Source organism: Alternaria infectoria (assembly GCF_024043175.1).
Source record: "Alternaria infectoria strain BMP 0036 chromosome Unknown scaffold_33, whole genome shotgun sequence".
NCBI classification, from domain to species: Eukaryota; Fungi; Ascomycota; class Dothideomycetes; order Pleosporales; family Pleosporaceae; genus Alternaria; species Alternaria infectoria.
In genome coordinates this window covers 173312-190502 of record NW_026250722.1, presented here as the reverse complement: position 1 = coordinate 190502, position 17191 = coordinate 173312, and the positions used below count along the sequence as shown (strand labels likewise).

The following is a 17191-nucleotide window of genomic DNA, read 5'->3' as shown; positions in this document are numbered from 1 at the left end:
CGGGAGTATCAAATAGGACGAATACGAAAGAGGTGATGGATGTGAAAACTGCGCAGGAAGTGAGGAGCAGAACCAGAACCAGGCTGCAGACGAAGACAGCCCCGGGGCCAGAGACTAGTGCCACAACCGCTATGACCATGCGTTGACGTAGCATCGGACGATTGCAAAGCGTTGAGGCAGACCATTGACCGTGTTGGGTTAGTGAATCGACAGGAGGCAGGTGCGAGCGATGGATGCGGCAGCGAGCAGCCTCGCTCACCCCGAGAAGCTGCTCGAACGAGAAGCGACCTCTGGTGCCAGGTACGCAATGTCTTCCCAGCTTCTAAGAGGTCCTTGATGCAGTTGTCGTGATGGGGAAGCGTTGTTAAAAGAAGTTGTAAAAGATATCGCATCGATGGGAAAGCGCATCCACTGGGCTGTTTGGTGATTGAATTTGTGTTCCTTAGGATAACAACATAGTCTTCGTAGGATACCGAATGCCCTCCGTCCCCGACTGCTCCGCGACGAAGATCGCTTTACACATATCCTCTCTACAACTCCAATACCCACCTTGCATCTACGTCTACGCAACATTCTCCATCAACCCCGCCCCCACCGTCCTCCCCCTCTCCCGAAGCACAACCCTCATCCCCTCCTCCACCGGCAACTCCCTCTCCAACTGCACCACCACCCTCGCCACCTCACCCGGCTTAACAATCCTAGGTTTCTTCTTCACAACCTCACCCGTGAACTTATTCAGCTTAGCACTCAGCGTCCTGATCCCCGCAGGCGAGTTGAGAGTACTCCGAAACACCTCTACAGGCATCGGCAGAACGTGTTCGAAAGCGAGGAGCTTGGATGTGAATGCCTTGACGAGTTTGACGGGGTCGCTACGGGCGCATACGATGTCGCCTTGGCGGAGGTGGACGGGGTCGATGTCTGTGAGGTGGAGGGTGGGGATTTGGCCGCATACGGCCCAGTCGACGGGGGCGTCTTGTACTTCGATTGACTTGATGGTGGCGGTTTCGTTGGCGGGGAGGGCGAGGATGACGTCGCCTACTTGCAGGGTGCCGGCGTCGATGCGGCCTGATATGCTGAGTGGGGAGCGAATGTCGCCGCGGAAGACGTCGGCGACGGAGAGGCGGAGGGGCTTTGTGAAGTTTCGGGATGGGAGGTCGATGCGTTCCAGAGCTTCTAGCAGGGTTTCGCCGGTATACCAGTGGGCGGCGGAGTTCTCGATCTTCTTGACGACGTTCTCTCCTGTCAGGCCTGCGAGCGGGATGAAGGTTATACGCTTTTCGAGGAAGCTGGCTTCTGTAAGGAAGGCAGTCATGCGTTTTGAAATGTCGTCGAAGCGTGCTTTTGACCATCCAACAGTGTCCATCTTGTTCACGGCCACGATGATATGTTGCATGCCCATGCTGCGCGCGATCAAGATGTGCTCTTTGGTCTGCCCCTTAAGACCAGACTCAAAGCTGTTCGTACTTGCGTCGATGACCAGGACGGGAAAGTCGGCTTGTGATGCACCTGATATCATGTTGGGGATGAAATCCTTGTGTCCGGGCGCATCCAGGATGGTGAATTTGGTCTTGTCGGTCTCGAAGTAGTTTGTAGCAATGTCAACGGTGACACCACGACTCCGCTCTTCGCTTGTTTCGTCCATGACCCAAGCAAGCGCGAACGAAGATTTGCCGATGGTCTCTGCTTCTTTCCGTAACTTGTCTATTGACCGCTGGTCGATGACTTTGAGATCGTAGAGCAACCGCCCCATGAGCGTACTCTTGCCGTGATCGACGTGGCCTGGCGAAGTCAACACAAGATTTTCATAGCATCAACGATGAACCTTCACTCACCAAGTACTACAAAGTTCGCCAACCGCTTCGAGGCGCTCTTCTCAAACTCATCCACGACGTTTAAGTTCTTGCTCTTCACTCTCGGTTCGTCGGCCACGGTTAGCTTCTCGACCGATTCGGTCAGGTCACCGTTCGTTTGCCTTTTCTTCTTCTTTGGTGTTGTTCCTGTATGATTTAGAGATGTTCAAAAAGAAGTTGTATCAAAATCTAGTGACGTCCGCCACCTGCGCCCTTTGCCTGTGCTGCCCGCACAATGTCATCCGGACTCGGCCCAGCAAAAGCACCAGTGCCGTCATACGATTTGTACGCAGCAAAAGGTAGTGGAACCTCTTGTAGCGGTGCTTGGGGGTGCTTCGATGACTCGTCAGAGCCGCAAAGGGTGGAAGCGAACATTGAGGCGGTGGCGCGTTGAGCTGGCGATTCGACGACTACAGCAGGCTGGGGTGCTTGGGGCTCTTCTATGTCGGGTTCTTTCGGGGCTTCTGGTGCTGGCGATGGCGACCGTCTGCGGATAGGGTATCGAGAAGGCCGAGCTGGGCCAGTGCCGCAGAGAGAAGGATTGCCACCCTCCTGGTTCTTCATCGAAAGCTTATCCAGCATGGCGATCGCCGAATCCGCGTCATTGTTGGCTTTCGAGGCAGCAGCTTCCGCGTCTTCTCGTTCCTTTCTCCGCTTCGCCGCAAGAGCAGCCAGCTTCGAGGAGCCTCCCAACAAGCCGCATTTGTAGTGTGGAGGATCGACGGCGATGACGCCCAGTCGCTCGGGTGGTACGTTGCCCCAGGGCACATCCCAGAAGAAGTCTGTGACAGCGTTGGTAGGCATCGCATCGAGATTGAGGCAACGGTGGAGGATGACAGCGGGGCAGCAGACGCGTCTACATAGCTAGAGTGGAGTGCAAGTGAAGAGATGAGTGCAGTGAGCGTGCTTACCTGTCGTAACCGGCGCCTTCTCCTCCGCCACACTAGCAGCCTGATCGAACCTCGACACCGGCTTAACCTTCTCCTTCTCCTGCTTGGCCTTCTCCTCCCTCGGTTCCCCCACCCCAAGCCTATTCTTCAAATAACTAACACTCTTCCCAACATCATAGTAGTAATGCCACAGCGCCTCTTGTATCTGCTCGTCGCTCGTAAAGTCGCTCTTATCCCCCAGCGCCTCGCGTACTCTTATGGTACCTGCACGCATCTGCTCTTTATCGTCTTCTGTCATGCCGCCGTCTCCTGCATCGGCTCCACCAGCTCCGGCTTCTTCTTCCTCGTAGTAATCGTCATCGTCGTCGTAGATGTCGTCGTCATCGTAGTCGACGTTGCGCGTGCGTGAGAAGCCGCTTTTGGGAGGCATCGTGGCGGTAGTATTACGCTAGTAAATCGAGGTATGTGGGAGATGTTGGTTGCGCGCGTCGTGGATGAGTCGTTTCGCAGGCGTGTAGAAATGTTTCGCGAGAGGCAGCTTTCTAGTGTGAATTATCGCGTCCCTTGGTTGACGTCGGTGGTGGGGCTTGCCTTGACGTTTAGCGCGGCTGCTATTTGCCCCGCGCTAGCTGGGAGCTTTGGGCAAATGCAATGACGATGATTCGTTTACTTTTCACTAAGACAAGAGAGCAGCAATCATCATGGAAATTGTTCGATTCAAGTTCAAGCTCGCCAACAGCTCGACACACCCGTCGAAAGATACAGCAGTGGGGTATAGTATTAGTGGAAAGAGACAATGCTGAAAACCCTGGCCCGACACTCGCCCTTCGCCCGCTGTATTCAAAAAGATTGTTTTTGTGGTTTTCTGACCCTTTTCTGATGCGGCGTCTCCTCAACTCTGCGGTGATGCCCAGTGGCTTCTCTTAAGCCGAGAAAGAAGCTTCCTATTTCTCCGCCTTCTCCTCAACGGCGGCTGGGGCAGCAGTGGTAGCGGTGGGCTCAGCGACAGGCGCAGGCGCAGGAGCAGCGGGAGTAGGATCCGCAACCGCAGGGGTTGGTGCAGGGGCGACGGGCTCCTCAACCTGCGCAACGGGAGCTGGTGCCGCAGCTGGTGCAGCGGGCGCAGCAGCCTTGTCCTCGCCAAAGTTGGGCTCGTCGAACATAGGACCGCTTGTAGCGCTCATGCCGGCAGCGGGCTGGCTGGTAGGCACAGCAGGCATTTCCACGGGGGCAGCAGGTGCAGGTGTATCGGTGGCTTTAGCCTCAGTATCCTTGGGGGCCTCGGTGGCAGTGGGCTGAGATTCGGCAGCAGTCGGGGGAGCGGGCGCGACGGCACCAACGGGTTCGGGGGCTGGAAGATGATGCGTTAGTCTGGGTATCCTGAGCGATAAAAGAGATATAAGAAATACTAGTGTAAGCAAATGTCGTATCTCGCATAAGTCGTAACGTGCTGGTGGAAGTGCGCTGATGCTAACACATAGCCATCCATCTGGTGCAAGAGTCCCACACCTAGATGGGGCCGTTCCACTGGTTGTCTAGGTCGACCTTCTGTCGCCGCCTAGAGCCATCGCAGGCTTCGTTCCCGCGGTACGGTAGTGGACTGGAGTGTGAACGAGATGTAAACCTACTGGACGTGGCCTTCTTGACCTCAGTCAGGGCCGCAGCTTCATCCTTCTTCACCTCGCTCTGAGCTGGATCTGAAGCTGGAGCTGCAGCGGGCTCAGCAGGCGCTGGCACTGGCGCAGCGGGCTCGGCGCTGGTAGCCGCGGGTGTCGTCTCGGTCTTTGCGGGCTCGGGCGCAGTCGCAGGAGCTGGGGCAGCTGGCGTAGTCTCGGTGGGCTTGGTCTGCGCAGGCGTAGCAGCAGCGGCTTCACCCGTGGCCGTGGGCTTTGGCTCTTCCTTCTTGGACTTCTTGCCCCTGAAGAGACCCTTGAAGGCCTTCTTCATCTGGTCCATGGCGTCGAGTGCTGTATGAAAGATGTGTCAGATAGCGATTCTGTGGGTGTGCTCGTGATCACACCGAATAGCGTGGACGATCATGGCTTGTGGGGGGTAGGAGTTTGCGCGGATACAAGCAGACATCCAAGTAGCCAACTGCCACGACAAAGTTTGCAAAGATGCAAGCGCATCGAATCCGGAGATGGACTCGATTTGAAGAGTGGAAATGGATGAGGATCGCACTTACGAACTCCCGGCATGCTGACGACGGTCCTAGCTAGCTGCTAGATAAGCTATTGAGGGTTGAGGGATAGCACAAGCGTGCGTAAAGAGAACCGGGAAAAGAGATGCAATGGATGAGTCGCTAACGGCGGAGGATATCTAGGTCGCGAAGGAGCGTGATGATGACAGCGAGGCGCGCGGAGGATGTCGAGTTGACGAAGCTCTGTTGTTCTAGCCGGGACCCTGACACGCTAGCCAATTCTCCACCTCCGCACTATGCACGCCAGATGCACACCATGCCACCAAAAATAGCGCCTTCATGCAACGGTGTCTGCACGCAATCAGCCACCGTTGGTGTTTCACCTGTCGCTCGAGTACACTACAGCCATGCAGGATAGCCTCGAGTTAAACCATCGCGCCTTCCGTTCCCAAGGCTGCCAACGAGGCCGCCGATGCCACAGAGATTAGACGCCGCTTCTGGTTAGCGCTGACTCGCCCTGCATCGACGACGATCGGAGATTTTGTGGTTTATCGTAACACGTGAGCTGCACAACACCACACACAATATCTTCCTCGAGGTAGTATACCTTGCGCATTGCAGACGTCTCAACATGTAGTGTTTTTGCGATGCTACTATAGCATCGGCTTAAGTTTACGCAGCACCGAGGATACACATGGATAACGTCACCAAGCACAGGGCAGAGGGCCTGAATTCTGGCTCATGCTGATGATGATGAACCGAAAAGGCCCTTTTTCTTTTAGATGTCCATCCGTTGCGGAGGCTACGGAAATGTCAGTCAAAGGATGCGTACTCTAAACTTGGCGAAATGTCGCCTTGCTATCTTTGGACTCTCCTTGCATTAAGATGACAATGTCATTGTAAGCCGCGGGGTATCCTCAAAAAGGTGTCCAGTCCAAGGCTCTCTTTGCAACGATATGGATTTCAGCAACGCGACACGGGTGGACGATCACTTGAGGCCGGCGTTTGCAGTATTGGAGAGCAGCCTCATCGTACAGTGCGTCGTGGCCATAGCTGCGATATGTGTCTGCACGAGGATATGGTCGTCGTACGTCTTCAGATCCATCAAGTACGGCAAAGGCCATAATGTGTTACCACCAACACTGCCGTATTGGATTCCAGGGCTCAGACATGCTTTCTCTATGGCCTATGATTCACATGGCTTCCTGGCCAAGTGCATGCAAGTACCCATGGACAACTGTGCTAAACTGTCACATCATAGCAGAACTAACATGGTAGCAGGAACGAATACGGCGACGGCTCACCCTTCTTCCTTTACGGCGCGGGCGAAAGACTACTCTTCATCCTCGACCCCGAGCACATCAAAGGCGCCCTCAACAACTCCGCCGAACTAGACCCTAACCCCTTCATCCACGACAAGATCATGGGCGCACTAATGAGCAGTCCCAAAGCCGCCATCGACTACTACAACTCCCCAGAAAGCAACACAGACTACATCCAGACGACACACATCCGCCAGCACACCACTGGCTCCAATCTCGGTCTCCTCGTCCAACGCCTCTTCGACGTCATGAAGCGCACCATCTCTGAAACCCTCGCCGAAACCCCTGATGGCACATGGCACGAAATCCCCGACCTTTACGCCTTCCTCGAATACCATCTTTCGTATGGCATAACCAAGACACTGCTGGGCAGTTCGATTATCGAGTCTTATCCAGAAATTATAACAGATCTCTGGATCCACATAGAAGCCACTGATCAATTCTTCATGGGCCTCCCCCGTTTCGTCATCCCAAAATCATACGCCGCTCGTGACCGCCTCCTCTCCGCAATCCGCAAATGGACCATAAAATCCGAAGCCTTACGCCAGGCCAACGCCGTAAACACCGTGTGGGACCCAGTCGCGGGTTCGGGCTTGCTCCAAGAGCGCGAGAAACTGTATAGCGAAATGCCTGGCCACGGCATCGAAGGCAGGTCCGCTCAGACTCTCGGTTTACTCTACGGCGGAACTAGTTTAACCGTACCAGTCACATTCTGGTATCTATTCGAAACGCTGCGGAATCCGGAACTACAACAGTGTGTGTTGTCTGAGATGAAGAACCACGTAGACGAGGAGACAAAAGCGTACAACTTCATGCAACTCACCTCGCGCCCGCTGTTCCAGAGTCTCCACGCCGAGACGACACGGATGTACAGTTCCAACCTCGCGGTTCGAGAAGTAACGAGTGACGTGTGGAAGTTAGATGGGAAATACACCGTACCCAAAGGAACCCAAGTCTTCATCAGCCATAAATTCGCCGGCCAATTCACCCAGGGTTGGCGTTCCATCCGCCCTCAAACTCTTGCCAAACCTCTGGATACCTTTTGGCCTGAGCGGTATCTCGTCAACACCTCCACCTCCACTCCCTCCGACAAAACCGATAACCGCTCAAAATTCAGCGACGCAGGTCTAAGCGGTAGCTGGACTTCTTTCGGCGGCGGCGAACATAAATGCCCCGGTAGGCATTTCGCACGTAACATCGGCATTGTGACGTTGACGGTTTTGATGGGCGTGTTTGAGATTGAAGTGAGTGATTTGGAGGCGGCGAGGAGGTTGGATCCGGGGAATAAGAGGAAGGCGTTTGGGACGATGAGGCCGAGGGAGAGGATTGCGGGGAGGGTTAGGCGGAGGGTTTAGGGGAGGGGGTGGAGTGGGGGGAGGATGGGGTTCTGGGGTGAAGTATACATGATCTTCTCCAGCTCTCAATAATCAAAGTCTTCAAACACCACTTTCTGTCCATCCAGCCACCCAGTCACTTCCTTTCTCATCCCCTTTCCAGCACACACATACCACGTCTCAGCCTGCACATCCTGTACATCGCTTTTCATCATCCTCCTCTCCACCACATCCGCCTGCGCCTTGATCTCATCTCTCATCGTAGCAAGCTCACCCTCTACAGCCCGGCCAGTCAAGAACACCTTCGCACACTTCCCCAGCCCAGGATACCGCTTGAATGTATCCAGCACCAACCCCACATCCTCCCCCCTCACCGCCCACAGCAACACGAACCCGCCGTTTTGTAAATCCAGCCCACCGATTTGACCAAACAGCGGCGTGACACCCACACCCCCAGCCACAAACACGTTTCTCCCCTCTCCAGCCCTAGCACTCACGACTTTAAACTCCCCTCCCACCCCCAAAACACCCACCTCCAGCCCCGCCCGCTCATTCTGCTGGAACAGAAACTTAGTCACAGCCCCCACTTTTCGGATGGTAATCTCAAACTCCTTCTCTTTACCCGCGTCTCCTCCATCCCGTGTCGGTGCAGAGGAAATCGTAAACGTCCTAACAAAATCATCGTTCAAACTCGCCGGATCCTCATCCCGCATATGCTCATATCCCACATCGAGGTCTTGGCTGAAATCCAGCGCGATCCACTGACCAGGCGCGTATGTGAGGCCGCCATTGACGGAGAAAGTGAAGCGCGCGATGGTTGGTGTGAGGATCTCTTTTTTTGTGAGGAGGGCTGTTTGGCGCGTGGATTGGGAGGTGCTGGATAGTGCGCCGCGGATGTTGCCTTCGGTAGCTAGTGTGCGGACGAGTGGGTTGTACGGACTTGGTGTTTTCTTTGTGCCGCGGAATGGTAGACCGGTTTTTACATAGCGGCATTCTGAGATTGTGATTGTAACGGCGAGGTTGCTGCCTGGGAGGAGGGCGGAGGCGTCTGCGCCGGCGAGGATGGAGGTTGTGCCTGTTATATACACAACATCTCCGGTCTCGTAGTCTGGAAACACAAGCCCGATTTTCGGGTCTAGCATCAGGTTGCCGAGGGATTGGTAAAGCCGGTTCCCAGAATACTCGGGGTAGGCGAGGGTAGTTGGGGAGATGATGCGGACGAAGCCCGGTGGGCCGCCGCGGTGGTTGACGTCCATGTCGTCTTCTGTGCTGGTGGAGAGGAAGAACATGTCGGATCTGGAGATCAACGTCGTTCCTTCGGCGGATAACGATGAGTCTTGTGATACGAGTTCTGGGTTTGTAGGCATGGGTCGTATTTCGTACTGATTGAGGTATTTTGGGCAGTTCCCGAGACTTTGTTCGATCTTGGTAACGAGTTGGAGTTGTGTTTGTTTCCTGTTTTCCTCGCCTTCTACTTCGACTTCGACGTCTTTTATCGTACCTGCGATCATGCGTCCAGCGGTTTTGACTCTCTTTCTTGTCATCAGGTCGATGGCTAAACCTGCTACTAGCTTCCCACCGTCTTTCGCCTGAGTTGTCTTGCTTTCCCCACCTTTCTCGCTACCGCCCACGAGCGCTTGCACAACAGGATCATGCTTGCCGTCAACCAGAGTGCGCGTACCGATGAACCCACCACCAAGCGGCTCTGAGAAACCAGGTTCGCCACCCCATAGTGTCGTCCAAGGTCGATCCTGTGCATCTAGAGTCCCGAATGCGAGCAGAGGAGCGCGCTGGAACATGAACGCTGCTTGTGGTGTGAGCATGGCTGATGTTGGATTGTCTTGAGGCGGAATGCGGAGGAGGCGGTGCATCTTCTCCTCGCCCTCATTCCAGGGCATGCCTATCGAGAAAGACATGTTGATAGCTTGTGAAGTGAACCTGAGGGACGTTTTCGTGGTGTGTGAGGTCAGTTGCTCGGAGTGTTGGGTCCCGGCTCGAGGTTATATAGCTTGTGCTGCTAGAAAGAACCATTGGGTGTTATGCTCTGGCGAAGAGGCTCATCTATTGATGTTGGTGCCGTCGGCATTCATTCTAATAACGCTTTGCATCGACTTGTTGAGGTGTCATCCGCAGGGCGCATTGGTGGTGATGCCGCGGCATGTCGCCATCGGCGGCATCTGAATAGTAATGGTTAAGGTCGGCCCTACATGCGGGGGAAGGGAAGCTAGTCCAAACTAGTGGGGAGGCCTTACAAGAAGGAAGCAGCACGCTTATGAAGCATGACCGGCATGGAATAACGCGTCAATTACAGACACCTGCACCTTATACAAGGAAAAAGCCGAACATGTCTGCAGCCTACATTAACATGAAAACCTGCAAAGTAGGTGTCCTCACGTCGATGTAGGCTCTAGACCTGTTCAGATTTTTCTAAGGTTGGCGTGCCTGTGAAATCTGGCGCAGCTGTCTTGCCGCCCAGTCAACATCTTTGATCGAAGTATCGTGGACATATTCACTGACAACCTACCACCTAACTATGCTCACTAACAATCATCTCCGCAGCCCTCTCCGCAATCCCATAAACAAGCGTCTGCAAATGCGCACTCGGCAAAAGAGGAATAACACTCGCATCCACCACCCTCAACCCCTTAGTACCATAAACCTTCAACTCCGCATCCACAACACCGCCATCCTTCTCCGGCAGCAGCGCCGCAGTACCAATAGGATGATAAATACTCAACGTATTCGCCAGCGCGTATTTGCGCCAATCCGCATCCGTCTGCACAGCACTGCCCGGTTCGTACTCATTTGTCCAGACCTCGCTCATGGGCGCGGTGGAAGCGATCTTACGCAGGTATTTAGCAAGGTTTGTGGCGGCTTCGAGGTCGTAGGGGTGGGAGAGGTAGTTTGGGTTTATGAGCGGTTTGTCGCTGATGTTAAGGGAGGAGATGTGGACGTTTCCTTTGCTGAGGGGGTGTTGGACCACGCCGATTAGTGCGAATGTGCCGATGCCGAATTGGGTGGAGTTGGCAGCGGGATAGCCTTTCAGGCCTGTGTAGCCGTCTGAGAAGATGACTTCTAGTTGGGGTACCTTTGTGCTGAGAGCGGGGGAGAAGTATGATTTCTTCAACTTGTCGGTTGCGGACGTCAATCTCGCGTCGCTGTCAACGAGGTTGCGGAGCGTGGATGCAGTGGAGTTGCTGACGGTACCCCATGGGAAGTATGCGTACCCGCTGGCGGTGTAGTCGTAAAGTGAGACCTCATCCGCGTTGTAGAGGGCTAGCTCGGCAGCCGCGCGAGTGGCGTTCTTGAGGACGTCGAAGGAAGAGTATTCGGGTTTCAGTTGGTAGGAGATTTGGATGCGGATGTGGTCTTGGAGGTTCTCGCCAACCGAAGGTAGGTGCTTAACAACGGGAATACCGAGCTTCTTGAGCAGAGTAGAGTTGCCGACACCGGAGTGTTCCAGAAGACCAGGAGTTTGGAACGATCCAGCCGAGAGAATGACCTCCTTTCGCGCGGTAATTGTTGTACCGTCTTCCAGGGTGACGCCAACGGCAGTCTTTCCTTTGAAGTTGATCTTCGCCACACGCGTGTCTAGTTTCAAGACGAGGTTATCCTTGGCGAGTTTGAGGTATTCTGGGGCGTAAGAGCGAGTGTAGTTGGGGCTGACGTTGCTCGGTTGGGTCGAGACGCCGATGGGGTTACCGTTTAGACTCTCTCGGTTTGTCGCCAAGCCGAGGCTGTTCATGGTGGGATACCATGAGGACTGGTGACGGGGAAAGATCCTGTTGATGAGCGTGCGGATGGGCCCCGTTGTGCCGACTCCCTCGGTGCCGTAGGCGGGCGACGGTAGGAATGTCTCGCACTTCAACATTGCAGCGTACAAGTTCTTCCAGTTCCATCCTTTGTTGCCTAGCTGCTTCTCCCATGCGTCCAGTTCGTACTCGGAAGTCCTGTCCCATGTCATGAGATTGAGCGCAGAGGATCCTCCGAGGACTTTGCCACGGTTCTGCGCAAAAACGCGGTTGTTGGCGCCGGGTTGGGCAATGGTAGTGAAGTTCCAGTCATATTTGCCACCAAGTGTTGACCCTTTTCTTCCTGGGACGCTGATACCTGGTTCCTGACGGCCATCGGGTCCAGCTTCTATGACGAGGACGTTGAGATCTGGGAGTCCGAGACTAATGCGTGAAGCGACTGCGAGACCTGCAGTTCCACCTCCAATTACAACCTACATCGTCTGTTAGATCATCTTCGGAGTTGGGATGGAACCTGTTTGCCTCGCGAGACAACATACAAAGTCATAAGAGCTGGCATTAACCTCTCCCTTTACCTCCCGCTCAACAACTGCAGCACTACCACACTCCAACAGCGCGAACGCTAGCAAAGTGGACGTTTGTAACTTCATAATCGCGTCCCGTGGAAAAGCAGCACTCTCTCAAAAGACTGAATAGCCGACGCAGGACTTGGAGACCGGTAAATCGCCGCCCTCGAGCATACCAGCAGAATATAAATTGCTTGTCAGCGCTACTGAACTAGGAAAAGCATGCTAGCGACATCGAGATCTTGGGCCGAGATTCAAGATTCCATATGCAGGTGCGGGCCTGATATCGTGTATCCATTTTATCCGATGCGAGACGGGACAGGGGATGGGCACAATACCCACTCTTTGCCTGCGTCCTTACGCCGTCTACCGGGGATCTCGTATGAGTAATCCGGATGCTTCATGGGAGCTTCAGTGCTTTCTGGTGCTCTCGAAGCGGTGCGGTCGCGATCCCTGGCGTTGTCGCTATGCTGAGAGCCATCCCATCGGGAACATGATATGGCGCCCGGGGACATGGTGAAGACTTGTTCGACTACTCAGCCGCAATGTGGGTCCGGGAGTTGATGAACGGGAACTAGACGCTTTATTGCATGATGCGTGAGCCGTATTCCACACTGGTGGCAACGGTCCATGGTTTTTGAACACCCCCAAATCTGCCGCCAACGCTACGTTTCCGTTGTTCCGAGCATGCGCGAGCGGTAGAAGTGCGTGTAGCAAGAACGTGGTAAAGAGGCAATCATCCGTCAAATGAAATCATGATCAAAAGCTGTAGAACACCGAAACGCCCAAGGGGGGAGGCGCGCTAGTCGGGTGCCTGAGATCCTCTATCAGCAGGAACGAACAAGGCTATCCTCACGACAATACACCGCAACTGCGAGACAACATTCTACCATGGGATATTGATACACTTATAGCTGTTACACATGTCTACCGTCCAAAAGGTAGCATCTCGGCCCAACCGCCGCAACACGAGAAAACTGAGCTGCCCAGACCAGCCAGCTGGACCCCTAGTTTAGTCAAAACTCCGCGTCTCAACATGGACATGACGGAGATGCGATCTTTGCTCTACCACTAACACCTCTATCATTGTCTTCTACATACTTCATCTTTGCCGACAACGCCAAACAGCACGTCACATTCTAGCCCACGATGGCACCGCGCAAGACGCGGGTGAAGCCCACAGCCTACCCATTCCTACCCTTCCACGTCATACGATGCGCGCAACTACTTTCTTCGCTCGTAGTAGCGAGTATAATGTTTTACTTCCTGCGTGAATTGGCGCATGATGGGTATAGGTTGCCGTGGACGTTTATCTTGGTGAGTCGTTACCTTACTTCGTCCTGGCTATTTACCTACTACATGCGTTTATTGCATTACTAACTCCCACCCAGCTAATGACTGTATCCCTCCTCACCCTTGCCGCACTCACAACCACGATCGTCCTACACTTCCGCCACGGCCTATCCGCGTCCCTCAACCTGATTCTCAATAGCGTCCTCACGCTCCTCTGGGCTGTATCATTTGCTTTGCTGGCGTGGTGGTGTTCAGGTACATTGGCACACGTCTGCGACGCGGACAGCTGGGAATCAGACACCGGGGTTAGCGTGTGCAGGATGTACAAGGCGCTATTCAGCTTCGCGTTGCTAGGCTTTGTGGCAACCGGGTGCGCGTTAGGGTTGGATGTCAAGGTCATGAGGGGCACGAGGACGAGGGGCGTGTTTCAGCAATTGGATGTGCTAAATGGAGGGGAGGCGAAGAGAGATGAAGAGGATACAGGAAGGGACATCAACCCTAATCCCATCGCTGTGCGGGCGCAACGGGGTAGAGGCGGAGACGGGTACGCGCTGCCTGAGGAGCAGTTCGAGTACAACGACATTGGATATCACGGGGCAGCGGGCGAGGTTGGACAAAGCAGGATATAATCCCTATAAAAATGCCATGAAAAATAATCTCATCTACTCAAATGCCATCTCAACGCCGCCCAAATGCTGGCCTGAAGCCGGGTATCACAGTACTAGAAAACTAGAAAACGTCGTCCATGATGACATCTCTGCTCATGGCTGCCGTCGCGGCATGCTCAGTGCCCACATCCGCATCCATGGACATGGACGGAGCTTCGCGCGCGGGAATCTCGTCCTCGACAAAGACACCCAGGCCACCGAATGCTTCGCGTAGTGTCCGACTGCAGTAGTCTTGCAAGCTGTGTCCTCCCACCAGATGCGCCGGATCTCGCTTCATACGCGCGTACCAGTCCACCTCGTAGCTGTCCTGGAGGACGTAGTATTGTGGCGCGATGGTGTAGCCGCCGAATGGGTCGAAGGGTGCTTCGACGGGTGGCGCGACGCGCTTCTTCAGTCCGCGGATTGCGAAACCCGGGTCCACGTCGTCTTTGATGCCGGTGCTCTTGTTGCGGGCGGCGGCTTCTAATTCGGCTTTTTGGAGGGCCTCGAATTTCTTTAGTTTCGCCCACGTTGCGTCTACGTCGATGTTGAGGATGAGGTTCCAGTTGATTTCTTCGACTTGCTCGAGGTAATCGTTGTAGTCGCGGAGGGACTCGAAGTCGTCTTCTGTTTTGTGCATGCTGTAGTTTGTTAGCCAGACGTCGTTGTTATGCGTCAATAGCACCTACATCTTCATGACCTTCTTCCTCAGATCCACCTCCCGCTCCACCTTCAGATCCTCAAACGTCGCCCTCCGAAAGTTCCGATACGCCAGCGTCTTTGCACATCCAGCAACAGGACATATACTGTTGCCCTTGCCAAAGAGCCGATCCACGCAGGTATCGCACATTTTGTGGTAGCATATCGGGTTGATCTTGAACTGCATGTTGGAGTTGAGGAAGCGCGACGACCTGCATACGGGGCAAGAGTCTGATGCATCGTCAGCGAGGGAACGTGGGGGTTGTGACTGCTGTAAAGACAAGTTGTAGAGGGTTTTGGAGAGAGACGCACCGCCATCTGGTTTGGACGCGTCGGCGCCGCGCGCGGATTTCGACATGGCGGGTATGAGGCGGAGGCGAGGGAGCTGCGAGGATGGGGCCGAGGGATCTTGAGGTTTGGTGCTGACTCAGCGGGTGGAAGTCGCTGGTCGTCTTACGAGATTGGGAGCATGACTAGAAGTAGATAGAAATGTAGACCAGGGGAAACAAGACTGAGTCTGAAGTCCAGGAACCGCTCCTGTCTGACAGACGACATACCGACGATCTGTATGCGTGGCTTGCATGGTTTCCCTTGTGGGGCCTAACGCCAAGACAGACGCTTTTTCTCGTACTCAAAATTCCTGCACCTTTCCTTCCTCTCCAACCCACTCACCACATCAGCAAAAATGGCAGCCTCAACACAGAGCGCCCTAGAGGAGATTGAGCGCCGCCGTGTGCAGCTGCAGCAAAATGTCGATAAGCTGCGCAAAGCCCTCTCCCACTGGACGACCTGGGAGGCTGAGTATGAGGCGCTCAAGGAAGAGATCCAAGGCGCCAGCGACCCTTCACCCTCACAGATACGTGAGATGGCACGCGACCTCGACCTTACCCTGCTGGACCACAAGGAAGTCGAGGAGCTGCTTTGCAAGAACTCGCCCAAGGAACGCACTGCTAACCAAGTTATTGACATGATCTCTAGACGCATTGACTATGTTCGGACGAGCAGTGCTACTATCGAAAAGAACCTTGATGCTGCCGAGAAGAAGCTTGCTGGTGTCGATGTTCTGTTGGAGCCAGGCATGGACAATGAAGAGGGCGAGCCGATGATGGACATTGAGGAAGAACTGGATGACGAGGGCAACGAAGTTTCGAGCTCTGTGAATCAGACGGGCAAGGCTGCAGCTGAGCTTGTTGAGGTCCTACGCAAGGCTGGTGTCCAGAAGGCGGAGCTAGAGAAGAAGAACGCAGCAGAGGCGCAAGAAGCTTCTCCAGATGCGCCGTCCACGTCTACGCCAACTTCACACACCACACCAGAGTCGAAATCTAGTCCGTCCTCCTCCGAAAACACGCCCACTCTACCCTCCTCCCAACCCTCAGACCCAGAGCCTGTCAAAAAGTCAGTGTCTTTCGCCGAGGAGATCGACGTCGAACCCACCCCGAAAGCTACGCCACAACCTGCACAACCTGACTACGAAGCAAAATTCTCTGTCGATGAGGATCTCACGCAGGACGACTACGAGAGCTTGGCCAATGCCATTATACCAGACGATGAGTCTGCAGAGGAAGCTGAGCTGAGACGGCAAATGCTTCAGTATGGCATGTCGGAAGTCGGACAGATTGTCGCTGAACTCGACCTGGACCAGCCTACTGCGTCATACTCTGACGAAGAGGATGATGACGACTATGGCGACTACGACACTGAGGACGACGAAGAAGAAGACGAGTATGGCCGCAGCACCAAGCCTGTCATCACCGAGGACTATCGCAAACAGATGATGGAACTTGAGAAGAAGCTGGGCGCTCGCATGCTTGAGAATGTAGGGCCTGAGTCGGGCAAGCCATCTCTCGAAGACCACATCGGAGACATTCGCACCATGAAAGTGAAGAGCGACGATCAGTTCGATGAGTCCATGGCTTCTCCTGCGACAATGCCGGCGCCGGCTGATACAAAGGACTCGAAGAAGAAGGGAGTGCGCTTTGCCGACGACCTGGACATATCTGAAGCGCCAAAGCCAGTACAAGAACCAGCTGGGGCCGCGCGGTTACCTATTAGATCGACAACGACCATATCCGATACCATTGTCGAGCGGTCTGCCGTCCCTTCAGCCCCGGTAGAGCCACCCAAACCCGCCAAGGTGTCCAGGTTCAAGAGTGCCCGCGCTGCGACGAACACTCCTCCCCAGATGCTGCCAACACCTCCGGTTCCAGAAGCACCGCCTGTGCCAAGTGGCCCTGCTGGACGAACACTAGCCACTACCATTACCGAGCACGCCCCTCTTCCCTCAGAGCCTCAGGCACCTGATGAGTTTGATCCAGTCCTTTTGGACCGCGAGATCAAAGCAGAGTATCACAAGGCGCGCAATCGCTTCATCCAGCGCCAAGGCGGATTCAAGGCAACTGAAGAGGACGAAGAAAGTCCCATTGTAGAAGAACGAGATGGCAAGACCAAAAAGGTGAGCCGTTTCATGGCGGCTAGACTCAAGGCCGAGGGTATGTAATATTCCCGTACAACGTCGTCACCACGTTCTCATCGTCGTTCCCTTTCTATACTTTCACCACCGACCCTTGTGAGGGTCACGCGTGCATGCTTAACGGCACAGCGCAAAGCTGAAAGGCTTTGCCAACGGAACAATTCATGTCCGTGGGAGATACTATTACCATGTATCATGACCACATTACATTGCTTCCAAGATTGAGAC

The 17191-nt window shown here is 54.5% G+C and overlaps 8 protein-coding genes across 8 annotated transcripts; 3 read left to right on the top strand and 5 right to left on the bottom strand.

Moving 5' to 3' along the window:
• Positions 1–562: 562 nt before the first annotated feature.
• J4E92_010257 (uncharacterized protein) lies at positions 563–3170 on the bottom strand (the record flags this gene model as incomplete). Its single annotated transcript, XM_051501596.1, has 4 exons — positions 563–1779; positions 1833–1997; positions 2048–2632; positions 2762–3170. The coding sequence occupies 4 exons, from the start codon at positions 3168–3170 to the stop codon at positions 563–565; spliced, it is 2376 nt and encodes a 791-aa protein (XP_051348227.1).
• A 514-nt stretch (positions 3171–3684) lies between these two features.
• Positions 3685–4696, bottom strand: J4E92_010256 (uncharacterized protein; the record flags this gene model as incomplete). The annotated part of the gene is made up of 2 exons (XM_051501595.1): positions 3685–4091; positions 4369–4696. 2 exons carry the CDS (start codon positions 4694–4696, stop codon positions 3685–3687), a joined length of 735 nt encoding a protein of 244 aa, XP_051348226.1.
• Positions 4697–5771: 1075 nt separating this feature from the next.
• J4E92_010255 (uncharacterized protein) lies at positions 5772–7557 on the top strand (the record flags this gene model as incomplete). The annotated part of the gene is made up of 2 exons (XM_051501594.1): positions 5772–5779; positions 6162–7557. The coding sequence occupies 2 exons, from the start codon at positions 5772–5774 to the stop codon at positions 7555–7557; spliced, it is 1404 nt and encodes a 467-aa protein (XP_051348225.1).
• A 65-nt stretch (positions 7558–7622) lies between these two features.
• J4E92_010254 (uncharacterized protein) lies at positions 7623–9452 on the bottom strand (the record flags this gene model as incomplete). The annotated part of the gene is made up of 1 exon (XM_051501593.1): positions 7623–9452. The coding sequence occupies one exon, from the start codon at positions 9450–9452 to the stop codon at positions 7623–7625; it is 1830 nt and encodes a 609-aa protein (XP_051348224.1).
• Positions 9453–10063: 611 nt separating this feature from the next.
• Positions 10064–11835, bottom strand: J4E92_010253 (uncharacterized protein; the record flags this gene model as incomplete). Its single annotated transcript, XM_051501592.1, has 2 exons — positions 10064–11711; positions 11828–11835. The coding sequence occupies 2 exons, from the start codon at positions 11833–11835 to the stop codon at positions 10064–10066; spliced, it is 1656 nt and encodes a 551-aa protein (XP_051348223.1).
• A 1168-nt stretch (positions 11836–13003) lies between these two features.
• J4E92_010252 (uncharacterized protein) lies at positions 13004–13776 on the top strand (the record flags this gene model as incomplete). Its single annotated transcript, XM_051501591.1, has 2 exons — positions 13004–13171; positions 13246–13776. The coding sequence occupies 2 exons, from the start codon at positions 13004–13006 to the stop codon at positions 13774–13776; spliced, it is 699 nt and encodes a 232-aa protein (XP_051348222.1).
• A 100-nt stretch (positions 13777–13876) lies between these two features.
• On the bottom strand, positions 13877–14851 carry J4E92_010251 (uncharacterized protein; the record flags this gene model as incomplete). Its single annotated transcript, XM_051501590.1, has 2 exons — positions 13877–14435; positions 14484–14851. 2 exons carry the CDS (start codon positions 14849–14851, stop codon positions 13877–13879), a joined length of 927 nt encoding a protein of 308 aa, XP_051348221.1.
• Positions 14852–15178: 327 nt separating this feature from the next.
• On the top strand, positions 15179–16990 carry J4E92_010250 (uncharacterized protein; the record flags this gene model as incomplete). Its single annotated transcript, XM_051501589.1, has 1 exon — positions 15179–16990. The coding sequence occupies one exon, from the start codon at positions 15179–15181 to the stop codon at positions 16988–16990; it is 1812 nt and encodes a 603-aa protein (XP_051348220.1).
• Between the last annotated feature and the right edge of the window lie 201 nt (positions 16991–17191).